The sequence below is a fragment of the Zeugodacus cucurbitae genome, chromosome 2, assembly GCF_028554725.1.
Source record: "Zeugodacus cucurbitae isolate PBARC_wt_2022May chromosome 2, idZeuCucr1.2, whole genome shotgun sequence".
Lineage (NCBI taxonomy): Eukaryota > Metazoa > Arthropoda > Insecta > Diptera > Tephritidae > Zeugodacus > Zeugodacus cucurbitae.
Window position 1 is genome coordinate 58,857,974 of NC_071667.1, and position 13,697 is coordinate 58,871,670.

The 13,697-nt window shown below is 37.4% G+C and overlaps 1 protein-coding gene across 1 annotated transcript in view; it reads right to left on the reverse strand.

The window, feature by feature from the left end:
• LOC105219012 (uncharacterized) overlaps positions 1–13,697 on the reverse strand; it is a 57,745-nt gene that overhangs the window by 11,997 nt on the left and 32,051 nt on the right. The window contains exon 2 of the mRNA XM_011194938.3: positions 476–635. Within this exon, the coding sequence (XP_011193240.1) occupies positions 476–605 (130 nt within the window). The 5' untranslated portion in view covers positions 606–635. The remainder of the gene's footprint in view (positions 1–475; positions 636–13,697) is intronic.

A 13,697-nucleotide genomic window follows, 5' to 3' on the forward strand; every position in this document is an offset into this window, starting at 1 on the left:
GCCCCAGAAGACCACGCTGAAACGACTTGTTCCTAATCTGATGAAATTGTGGTGAGGGAGTTCTCAATAAAATGTCTAAAAATCTGTGATATGTAATATAAAGGAATGTGATTCCATGAATATCTGTGTTCCCTAGGATTAATTGATCATACTCCCGCTTGAGCTTTATGCAGCTTTCTACAATTTAAAAGTAACTACGTGAAGTATTTTGAAAAGTATATATCGGATACGAAAATTACCGAATTTTGATGGGTATATTATCTTCAGCGTAGAACTATCACTCAGCAGAGCCTCTAGAGTGTAATATTAAATGTTCTATTACCACATTACACATGAAAAGTTCGTCATAAAACTCATCAGTCGTTAAGAGACTGTTCAAAAGTTGTAGGACTTATCTAAACGTGCCCTTAAAACGTAGTGTTCTACAATTTGGGATTTTAAAAAATATTCTATTTTGCTTTTTACAATTACTTACCATTCAAAGGTGTTATTAGCTCGTCAGCAGTCTCATTGCGTCTAGTTAGGAAATCTTGGCGTTGTTCCAGCAAGGAATTAATCGAGTGTTTTGTTAGAATATCAGCACCAGCACTTGATAAGGACCTCATATTGGAAGCTGTTGAATCATGCGCATCAAACTGATGAAAAAGGAAAAAGAAGAAAACATATTGCTTATTATTCTCTATATTTTTATTTAATATAAGTACGTATATTTCATTGTAATTTGTATGCGTATTTAACCTTGTGCACCAGGGCGTATACGTGACATATAACCAAATACAGTCTAGTATTGCTAAATGTATATGTATGTATGTATGGATGTGTATTGTACTACATTGTAACAGCAGCTGAGTTGGCACTGTCGGAGTAATTGCGAATGACGCGTTTGAAAAACCGCAACAATTTGAAACTAATGAATCGCTTACTTTTCCCATGAATTTTCGAATCCACTCAGTGGCGTGCGGCCACTTCACTTGGTTGCCAGCGCGAAGTGCGGCGAAGACAGCGCAGTGAATAAGCAGGGGCATTACAAACACACACACTCACTACACGTAATAGTAGCAACAAATCATTTTGTCATCGCACCGAAGCAGCGGAGGAGGTATTTCACCGTAACTCGACGAATGCAATAAAAACCAAAACCGAATGGCGGCCAACACTGCGCGCACACACACTACATTGCCGCCGCAAGCAAGCAAACCTCGACTACAATAACAGCAACAACAACACCAACAGTGATAGCTAACTCAATCGCCCACACGGAGAGAGCAAGAGCTGGGAGAAGAAGTGTAAGGTGGCGTGAACACCAAACCACCCACTCAACCGGGGGAGTGGATAGTGGAGCCGTCGCCTGCTTAGTGTGGCAAGTTTAGTCTTGTCGACACCACCATCAACCATCAATGCCGTTGCATGCAATGTTAGTTAGCTATAATAACAACAACAATACGAATGTAAAATCAGCCAACAACACTACGCCACGCCAAGCCACGCCATCATCGAGTGGTGAGTGTGTGCGGACGGACTGACTCTTAAGCGTTTGGCGCAATTAAAAGCGCATCAAGTGTCAGTGGAGTACCATTAAAATACCAAATTAGTGCAAACATTGTTATCAGGCACTCACCAAACAATTTGGCAAAAATGGCGTACAACTCATTACGCCAGATTAACGAAAATTATGGCAACAAGTGATTGCCGCCCATACAACAGCGTGCGCGCACACACATTCACTCACTCACGCGCACACATACATACTTACACTCAGTCACATATACATATATACTTTCGCCCACTCATTCATACCTACATACAAGCGCTTGCACCCACATACCGTTAAATAAACTGCCGTTATTTGCGAACAAATACCCACACACACACATACACACTCGCAGCGCAGCAAGTCACTTCTCAACAACACGTACAGAGATGGCAGCACGCTTTTCAAGACGTTCGCACCTTGCTCTCTCTCTCACCCACCCACCGCTTGGCATCGCATTGACTTACGTAATAGAAACAAATGCGTAATTAACGTACGAAAGCAAAAACACTTACTACACCGCACACACAACTGTCTGTCTATCTGTGTGGATGTGTGTGTGGTGTGTCCTGAAAGGATAGTGGCTTCACTTGTAAGTATTGCTCACAGTTTGCTTACATAATTACAGACACACAGCGAATAGCGAATACGTGAAAATCAAATGAATAACTTTCTTGGCATTTGTGCATTGGCTTCCTGCTCGTGGAAAACTAACAAGAACAACAACAACAACAAAAAGATAGTTTTCATTGAAAATTGGAGGTAAGAACTCAGTAGCTAAGGTGGTGGTGGGGTGCAGCTAAGCTGAGATTATTATTTTTTAAATACAGTAATTTATGTGCAGTGTCTTCAAAATAGCTGAACATGTTTTAGCAGTTCCTATGGAGTGTTACTAATAATTTTGAAAGCAATTTTTTCTAAAAATAGGAAAATGTTTAGATTTTTTAAGGAGCAATAGATAAAATATTCAGAAATGATGCTACGGATCTCCAATCATGGAAAGCCCAGACCGATAAATTTTATGCCAGAACAATAAAGGTCATGAGGTCGTTAAGTTATGGTAGCGATTGGAAGGGCATTACCTTAGTACGGCGGGTATTAAGTACCTCTCAATTTAGCCTAATGAATTCTGGATGAATTGCTTACATACTGATTAAATGTTCTGGGGGTCCAGGTATGAAACCATTCGTAAATTCAGTACAGAGTGTCTCAACGTCGAAAACGATGAAAGCAGTCGACGTCTAGAAACACTTATTATGGACAAAAATATAAAAAAGTCTACAAATGACTATGTGTAAAGTTATCGATCGATTGACTAGCTGACAAAGATATCAAAATAATATACCGTTCATGAATATTTGGGTATGCGAAAGCTCTTTGCGTGATGGATAATATGCGAGCACACGACCGAAACAAAACCTTAATAAATGTCAAACAATACTTAAATAAATGACTGAATACGGTAGTCATTTATTAAGTCCAGATTTGGCGTCCAGTGGTTTTGTTCTCAGATCTCACCAACTATAAGAGGTAATCGACAAAACTTAAAATTTGATTATCCCTCCAATAAAAATGAATAAGCAATAAGCAGCCCTGTTTTGTTGTCGCTCTCGAATTAACTTTGTGCAATTTTAAATTTTTTTAACAAATTTCGAGTATGGATGAAAAATATTCTGTATTCTATTAAATAAAAGGTCAACGGTCATTCCTGTCCAATTTTAGGCTTTTCGAAGTATTACACCAAATATATATTGTAGTAAAATGTATACTAGAAATACGCGTCAAACATAGCTGTAATTTGTCAGATATTCGAATACTCATACATCCACATTATCGAGGAAAACCAGTTCAATGCTTTGAAATTAAAAGGTTTTAATTCTGTGGTTATGTTAACTCTCTTTTTTTGAGATTAGTCAATGTAAAACGGAAATCCGTCATACTTACATATGTGCCCACCTCCATTTAGTCAGTTCTATGTTCTGAAGTAGATGAAAGCTCTAGAAAACTCTATGGAAGGGTATATTTGGATATAATTTTTTTGTGGAAGTGGACGTGGCCCGCCACCTTTTTTTTTTGTACATATCTCGTAACTTACTAAAGCTATGTCAACCAAACTATCTGCAGTCCTTTCTTTTACGTACTATCTTATACAGTCCAAAAATGGAGAAAATCGGATTATAACCACGCCCACCTCCCATACAAAGGTTATGTTGAAAAATTCTTTAATTCAGCAAGAAAAACCATCAGAAAACTTAAATGTCATTATAAAGAAGGTACAGAAGAGCTGCACTCAAAATGGTTTTCAAAATTTTAAATGGGCGTGGTTCCGCTCACTTATGGGTCAAAAACCATATCTCAGAAACTACTCCACCAATGTCAATGAAATTCGATTCGTAATATTTTTCTGGCATCCCAATGATATGTTGTATAGTGTGGCATCGCCCTTCTACAAAGTTTTTAGGGACGAAAATATATGTACACAAGTCTCTCAGATATTTTGAAACATTTTTAGGGATTATTTTTCTTCTAATACGATGTCTCTGTGTCAAAAATTAGTGAAATCGGGTCATAACTTCCCCTAGCTCCCATTTACCTAATATCAGGGTTTGCAACTTTCAATGGACTTTATACCAAAAATTAATAAAATTAAATAAATAAATTGCGAGAGTATAAAATGTTCGGTTACACCCGAACTTAGCCCTTCCTAACTTGTTTGAAGTGAGTTTTTTAAACATATTTCCCAAATCATGTTCTCTCTTTTTCATCTTTAGCAACACTCTAAGCGTCAATTAAGTATTTTTAAAATTCCATATCTAGTCCTTAAAGGTTAGGCAAAAGATCAGTTTTCTATTTATTTAAAAATTGTCAGGGCATCGTAAAGCTACTATGATGCATGCAATCTTCACAATCAGCAAAGTCTTAAAGTGAAAGACAATTTAATGATGTAAAGAGAAAAGCTTACAAGCTTGACACGTACTGTAATGACACATTTTCCGGTAGTTTAGCCACTGCTGACACAAAGCTAACTCCAGGTGAATGCAAATACTTGCTCGTAATTGAGTACTTTAACCACATGCGCTGCTGCCGATCAGGTGATACATTCGTTCAAGGTGCCCCAATGACTGCTCGAAAACATCTATATCTATGCATGCCACGTATATGTATGTACATACTGACATTGCATAATCTAACTGAGAGGACATGTGTGTGTGAGTGTGTGGCGCGATGCCGAATGCAAATAGTAAGAGTAATGCGGAGTAATACGCCATGACACATGCCCCATGAAATCTGTGAAATTCCTGAAATCACCACAAACTGCGAGTGCTTATGGTGTGCGACTGTCCGGTCACCAAGTGTGGCGAGAAAAAGAAGAAGTAGATAGAAACAGCTATGGCAGCTGCAGTAAAAAAGAAAGTGGCAGAAATGGCCCGTAGCAGCAATGCAACGACATCAACGCTGGTGTCAATGATGGCTTTGCATTTGTCCTGCAACAAACATGCGACACAATGGAGTGCATAAAATCTGCTAGTTTAGTGTTTTGATGTGTAGGCGAACAGGCACAGAGAGCGAGCAACTGGGCACGAAGTGGTGCGTTTGGAATGAATTGAGCACCATTTACGTGCGATTTGTTGCAGTATTCCAAAATTGATTTTATTTGCCAAAACTCATAGCTTAGAAATCATTACTTCACGACTTAGCTCTTTATTAGAACTTTTCAAATTGGCTGATGAATTTTGAGCATACTATAGATAGGACAGGAGTTCGTCGCCCAATTCGTTGAAATTTGGACGTGACGACAGAAAAATTGTCATTATGAAAGAGCAATTTAATATTCGCCAAATAACACCGATGGTCCTACTTCGACAAAGTAGAGTTCTATGATCGTATTGACCATCTCCTTTCCGGCTGATATGAGAGTTTTCGCTTTCCTTGGAGTACGTTCGCAGGGTGAAGTCCCTTGCTTCGACTGATCCTTGACCTATGGTTTGTCCAATAGAACCATGAATCGTCGACGGTCACACACACCGTTGAAAGTTCTTCGTCTCGAATCCTGATGTGAGGTAGTCTCGCGATTGTGTTCTATATCCAGAATGTGCAAACATAAGATCTATGGCATCGACAGCATTATCATGCCAAATATATCATGCAAGATATGACCAATGCAGTCTTGTGTAAAGCCTGGCTATCTCGCCTACCTTTATTCGGCGTTTTGCCAATAATAGATGTGGACCTTTCGGGTCATGCAGCTAAGTATTTATCAGTTCGACCTAAAATATGTCAAATACAAAGGGAAGAGGAGTTGCTCTAAGTTAGGACTTGGAATAGCTGCAATTCAGAAACGCCTTGAGAAATATACTTCTAATATGAGCAGAGTAGTCTTCCGCAGAGATCAAAGACTTGTAGGTTAGATATAAAATTTTGAAATTCTCGAAGTGATATTTCTAGAATAGCCTAGACTACGGCTGCGGATGTGGTAACTCATATAATTTCTCTAAAATCAGCTGTATGAAAAATAGGGATTATGACGATGCAAGAGCAAATGACTCAGCTTCCGAAAACTCTATTTGGATTTTTGTGTTTATTTTTTTTTTTGCACTACTCAAATGGTGCAAATTCCACAATCTTTCTGGGATCAACTGCAATTTTTATTGGGTTAAATCTGTGCATGTGCAATTGTGCATGTGCAACTCTACATGTTTGTGTGTGTGTGTGTGTGTGTGCATTGTCGTGCTGCCATTGCAAAGAGTGACGACAAATTGAATTCGCCAAAAAATGTTAACCACTTAACTACTTCAATAAATGAGCATGCGAGTGTATGTGGTTTTACGAGTGTACATATGTATGTACATATGTATGTGTGAATGGCTTCTAAACAGTGTGAGATTGTGTCGCCGAAATTGTCGATGTTGTCGTTGCTGCTGTCGCCTTGGCTGTTGTACATTTTTTTCACTCCTTACATCAGTACATATTACAATTGTATGTATGTATTGTGTATTTTGTTGTATTGTGCTGTTGTCTAAGAGTTGTTACTAACTGGCAAATGTTAACCAAGTTTTACTGTAATAGCATCCGCACTTGCAAGTAAGTGTGTTTGTTGCCCCTTCACCGCTTACTCTACACTCTTACTTGCCTTCTCCCGCTCTAAGCGGTTGGCCAACGCTAACACCATTACAAACACTATGGAAGACACACTGTGCGCGCCACTTTTGTCCAACTAACGCCTAAAGCGAAGGCGACAATTCTTGTATTCGTGGTATTTTGTCTTTTATTTGTGTGTGTGTGTGTTTGTGTTTGTGTCTTGTTGCTGCCACATACTTTGGTGTCTGAGGTGGCGACTGTGAAAGGATTTTATACTACACTTGTTGTTGCCATACCGCTGTTGGTCGCTCACACACACACATGCACACACTGTTCTTCTTTTTGCACTTTGAAAATTGACGAGGTTAAATAAAAATCCAGTAGCGCCCAAATAGCAACAACAACAACAGCAAACAGCGTTTGATGGCCATAAAACGGAGAAAGAAAGAAAAGTCCGACAGCCGCCAAAGAAGCAGAAATTAGAAATTTTTCTTCACAAGCATGCCGGCGTGTATTAAGTTACGTATGTGTGTTGTGGTTGTTGTTGTTGCTGTTGTTGTTGTGTGTATCTTGGCCTTCCTTATCATCGGATTCACTATTTTTTTACTCGTACCACAACAACTCAACGGCATCGGCATTTACCATACAACACTGTCGATTGGCGGAATTTTTTGGCAGCTCCTCGACTATGTGATGTTATGTCTGACATTGTACATTTTTACTACATCCCGTTAGCTAGCGTGTGCCGCACTCCCCGCTCTCTACGCTACTTATACTGTCTTATACATATGTATATGTGTGTGTGTGTGTTCGTTTATTGCTGTGTGTGCTTCGCAAAGTCGTCGTGCTAACATTGTGATTAAGCGCCACTGAAGCAATCTTACGTTTGTTAGAATTCTTAAAAAAATCTAAATTTAGAAATGATTTCACAACGGCCGCCGTAAAAAGGAAACTACTTGCAACACACACACACATACACACACAGGCAACAGTGCAACAATGCAATTAAGCGATGTATCGCGCATAAATGCAGCGGCTGGTCAGTCGTTTGTTTGTTTGTTGTGTCGGCCGGCCGGCAGCGTTGGTTCGGCGCAACAAGATTTTGCTTTCAGAAGAATTCTTTTGCATTTCATCTAAAGTTATTAGCAGCAAACAGCAAGGCTTAAGGAACTTTTTTCTTGCATGTAGTCTGTGTCTCAGAATGCAGAAATTTTGTTTTTGCCTTCGTAAGACATTTGTCGCAGCAAGGCGCTAGAGGGTAGGCGGGCGCAACACTTTTACAATCTCATAAATCGTGTTAATACACGAGTATGTAGATATTTATTTACATCATAAGCAAATTATTCGTCTGCGTGATAATGCAAAAGTCCTGTTTGCTACAAAGTAACGCAGTGAATTAGTTGTAATAAAATGTATTTGAGTTATGATGGTTTATTTTTTTCTCGTGTAATGGTCGTTAAAAGTTTAGTTAAGCGTGAAGTTGTAAAACAAAGGGTTGGTATTCAAATGAAATGTTTGTGAGTACCTAAATCCATACACATATTCATGCTTACATATATACATATATTTAAAATATATGTGTATATAATATATTTTGCGAAAAGTAACAGTAAATAGTAAATTTTGAAAAGAGCATAAAAATATTATCTTCACTTCAAATCAAGACCTCTAACATTCGCTCCAAGTTTTATGGTTATGTCAATTGGTAACCGCTTGTTAGAACTACTCGTTCCATGCTCCTGAAATGGTCAATATCCGTCTGAGTTTCGAATTATTTTTGAGATCATATCTAGGGTCTCTTTGGCAAATTACGACTGGGTTATCAGAATTTCACCGATTGACTTCACATTGAAACTGAGTATTATAAAAATCGTAGGTCATTGTATAGGAAATACCTTCAACTTTAATAACCTGTTTGGATTATTTTGTCTCAGCTACTCATTCGGGCGGAATAATGTCAGCAGTTGGAGAACTCTTTGTTTTGGCACCTTCGAAGACAGCACATAACTCCGTTATTATACTCTCGCAACAAATGTTGCTAAGAGAGTATTATAGTTTTGTTCACATAACGGTTGTTTGTAAGTCATAAAACTAAACGAGTTAGATATAGGGTTATATATATTAAAATGATCAAGGCGACTATACGGGTCAAAATCCGAATGTCTGTCTGTCCGTCCGTCCGTCCATGCAAGGGATAACTTGAGTAAAAATTGAGATATCTTGACGAAACTTGTCATAACTAAATAAAGTTATAAATAAAGTTATAAAAGAAAAAAAAAGGTACAAAGGATCGTCCTAGTAAGGGCCATATTAGGATGTAATTTTTTGGGAAAGTGGGCGTCGCCCCGCCCCCAAATAGGTTTTTTGTATATATCTCGATATCTCTAATAAAGCTATATAAACCAAACTTTCTGCAGTCGTTTCTTTTAGCCACTTCTTAATACAGTCCAAAAATGAGATAAATCGGATAATAACCACGCCCACCTCCCATAAAAAGATTAGGTTAAAAATTACTAAAAGTGGGTTAACTCACTAACGAAAAACGTCAGAAACACTAAATTTCACATAAGAAATAGCAGAAAGAAGCCGCACTTTTTTTACAAAATGGAAATGATGACTCGTGTGGAAAATGGATGAAATTGGTTCCAACCACGACAACTTCCCATATAACTAATTTTTGAATCCCATCTTATTCCTTCACTTTATAATATATACATAAGGAACTAATGAAGATAGCAAAATAAAACTTTACACAAATACTATATATGATCTGTGGCATCACTTGTGAAAAAATTGTCGAAATCGGACTATAACTTTTCAATGCCCCGGATATCGAATATGAAGAACTCAGTGCCTAAGGGTAAATTTTCACCGAAAATATCGGTAAATCTCTCAAATATCTTAATTTAATTCAGAGGAAATCTTTTCCTTCTAATAGTGTGTCTCTGTATCAGAAATGGTTAAAATCAGGTCATAACTTCCCCTAGCTCTCATATAGCTAATTATAGTATTTTCAAAAATACGATGGGCTTAATAGCTTATAAATCGAGTAATGTATGAAATATCTTAGCCAAATTAAATTAGCATATAATCTTAGATATAATGTATGTTAGTGATGAAAATGAGTTTAATCGGCTCAGGAATTACCTCAGCCTATATACTATATATTATGAGGAATTTTCGTTTTTCTATTGGACTTTATGCCGAATATATGGGTCAAATTGTGTGTTATCTTAATAAATATATAGCAATAAATTGCGAGAGTATAAAATGTTCGGTTGCACCCGAACATATTGTTCCCGAACATAGCCCGTCTTTGATGACATTCATTGAGCCATAACAAGAAATATAATTTTAATTCTCAATTTTCAGTGAGTGGTTATTTCACAATTGCTTATTCATATGCATCAAGGGATTACTCATTAGTAGCCATATTTTAGATTTATGGAAGAATATAAGAAAACTATCTGGCTTAACACAATGTAAATAATCTAAGCGCCCTTCGAATTGTTTACTGTCTGAATGTGGTATTCAGTGGTCTTCAATAGTGATGATCAGACCTGGAATTGGCAAAATTTGTTAAATAAATTTAAAAGGAAATATTTAGTTGCTCAGAGAACAACACACAGTCCATTTTTTGCTTAATTTAAGGTGCCGCTTAACATCACCAATTATGGCCTTCGGGGAAAATGTTTTCACCAGAAATAATAATTAATTTAGCTTAATTCAAAAATAATAACATCTGAGTTTCGAATTATTTTTGAGATCTTATCCAGGATCTCTTTGGCAAATCACGACTAGATAGTTAAGGTTTATCCATAAAGCTCATTACAATAAAACGCCAATGAAGATAACCAAAACGGAACTTTTGTTATCGTGTCCAGAATCTGCTAATATTTAATTCGTATATGTATACTAGCGGAAATTTAAAATTTATTAAATTGCACTATCTTCTTTCATACAAATTAAGTAATGCTCTCTTAGAACAATGTTAATCAAATTTTAAACTATATTATATTTTTTGGAATAAAAAGTCAAAGTTTTTTCGCTGGAGTGTTCATAAGCTGAGGTTCAATATTCTCAATGCAGAAGGACGAGAAGAAGTGCAATATCAAATGCCTCAGTCAAAGTAATCTTCGCAAAAGTAATGCTTCAGAAATATTTCCAGTTTGCACAAAGTGGTCGAAACTGGGAATAAAACATAGGTAAATATATAGCCCTGATGTGGAAACCAAAGTCCAATCAACGCAAAGAGAGTCGCTAGAAGGATTCGGGCTATATTAAAAAATAAGAATAAAGCACTTCGAGTATATTATGTACATCCAGCGAGTATTTCTTTCAAGAATTCATTGAATTTTTGTGGTTTTTGCCAATGTTCAAGTCAAAGCGAAAGTTCAAAAATCGAAGTTCTTTCGAAATAATCTTCATCAAGGATAACCAATCGTAATTTAATGCAATTTCGCTGACATGTCGCATTTAGCTGTCGGTTCACAACTACAATAATAAGCCAATCTTTTCCTTACAAAATGGTCCTGCACATTTCCACCTCCATCACTCAAAATTAAATGGGCGTGTAACTTTTGCTGCCTTTGAGTTGCAATTTTCAATATTGTAATCACAATTGTGATAATCGCACAATTACAAATTAAATTGAATTGAATGCAGGAGCGTCACAAAACCAATACCAAACAAAAAGACAGCGTAAGAAAACCAATCATACTCTTACCTATAGCCCTTACAGTTACACACACAAAATATATTTAACGATAACGGTGGAATAGGAGTGACGACAAGCCCTTTATAATACAAATCAGAATTAAATGGCAAAATTACAAAGGAAAATCGCCTATAGCCACATCATTAAATTGTCGATGGCAAATCGCGTAACAGCTGCACCAACAACAACAACAACTACAACAATCACAACGGCGATAACAACAACAGCAGGCCAAGGCGAAAATTGGGTGGCTGGTTGCGGTTGTAGGCCAGCTGACTGGCTGACGCGCTGCCTGGCGCACACGCACATGCAATTATGCGGCTGTGCGGCCGTGTGGCAGCCACCATCACCTACATACGTACGAGTGCAAACATTTAAGTGCGCGTCGCTGCCATACGACTTTAGCGAAATAAAGAGCAGCAAATGCACACAGCTTGCCACACAAACACACACCATGTTGCATACACATACACACACACACTCGCACTCACTCATAGCGGCGCACTAAAGTTGAGACTAAAAATTTCAATTGAATTCTGGAATTCACTTTGCAGACGGCATTGAACAACAATAACAATAACAATAGCAATAGCAATAACAATAACAAGAACAAGAGCGCAAGTTGCAGCAACACTAAATTGAAATTTTCAATCTTTCGCTCGTTGAGCAGCGAAATGCAGCCAAGCCGCCACGTTGAACGCCACGACACGCTGGGTGATGGCATACAATCCATTGTATATGCAATTGTATGTGGCTACATAATGCCGTCACAGTTACAGTTATTTTTTGCTCGGTTTGTGCTTTTTTGTGTTGCAAACTAAATATGAGTATGCCACACTATGTGGCAACATAATACAAGGCGGCAGGAAGTGCAGAATGTCGATGCCGTTTTAAAATACGTTATCATTTAATACTTTTCTCCAGGCATGATATCACCAATCCATGCACGCACGCACACACGCACGCAAACAAATATAAATAAATGGGCTCACATTCGTACACTCAGGCCTGCACGAACAGGGCGGACAAACAATTTTCCCAGCGCTTAATACAATAGAGCAATTTATGAGCGATGCTAGCGAATACGGAGGCTTTAAGTATATTTGCAATTTTTTGAGATGAAAACTACATATAAGTCTAATGAACTCGGCAAAAGGTTATCGAAGTCCTCTAAGGAAAGTGTGAAGATCGATGAAGCGCCTAGAAGTATACCTTGTTACTGACGTTATTCTAAAACTTCTCTGGATTCCCGATTAGGGTTTGAATGCACAATTTACGGGAGCCGGAGAAATATGTATGCTTAAGAGAGGGCTTAAAAAACTTAGAGAACCATTTGAACCAGATGAGGAGCCATGCGTATATAATAGTAGTCTATAGTCAATTTGTAACTCTATAAAGTTTTTTATTGGACTTGCAGAACTCTTCTGCCGTACAGAGGATGAAAGATTCATAGCATACAGCTCACACACCCCTATAAAAAACATACTCAGCTACAAGAAGTTTAATTTGTTCGAAATATGTTTTAAATTAAATAAATTTGCTAGATCTGGACAAATTGGTGGAATTTGACATTAAAGATGAATTCGGAGACAACTAAGTATATGTACATGGTAACGGCACGCAATTTTTATGGAAAAATAGTTAAGACCCCCCATTCTCGAATTAAAATTTTGACGATTTTCAATGGGGTGGAAAATAAACATAAATTATTTTTTAGGGTTGTAACTAAAATTATTTGAAGACTGAAAAGAGAAGAACAAAATTTTTTATAATTTTTTTGTTGTTGTTGTTTTTGTGATCAAACAAAAGCCCTACTTTTCGGCGGCGCATGTGATTTCCGTTCACTGTAACCTCTGAAACCAAAAATTCCAACGGGATTAGAAATATAACATATCTGTGGCTCTGGCGGATCTCTGAATTTTTTTTTTTGAAAATCGCCTTTTTTCAGCCACAAATCAAGTTGAAATGTAAAGAAGATCTTCACCGATTTGATTTATCCTAGTTCATACCATAGCTATATATGTATAGAATAACGTATTAAAATTCGGAACCGATTGAATTAATAGATTTTGAGTAACCTCATGCGGTAGTCGTAAAAACACTGTTTCGAGAAAAACGCGTTTAAATTTTTGAGAAGCAAATTCTTGGGTATAAAACCTACCTACGTTCAATCTTGATTTTTTGAAACCGAGAATGGAGGGGATCCCCTTAAGTTTGACTCAGAATTGCGATGATTACTTAGCGAGTACCAAAAAGATTTTCATCTTGTGATAAAATAGATGTTTACATATTGGAGCGCTCACTTATGGTATAGATCACACTAAACATTGCGCCAAACTAATCAATGAATAAGTATAACTGACTGGAAAT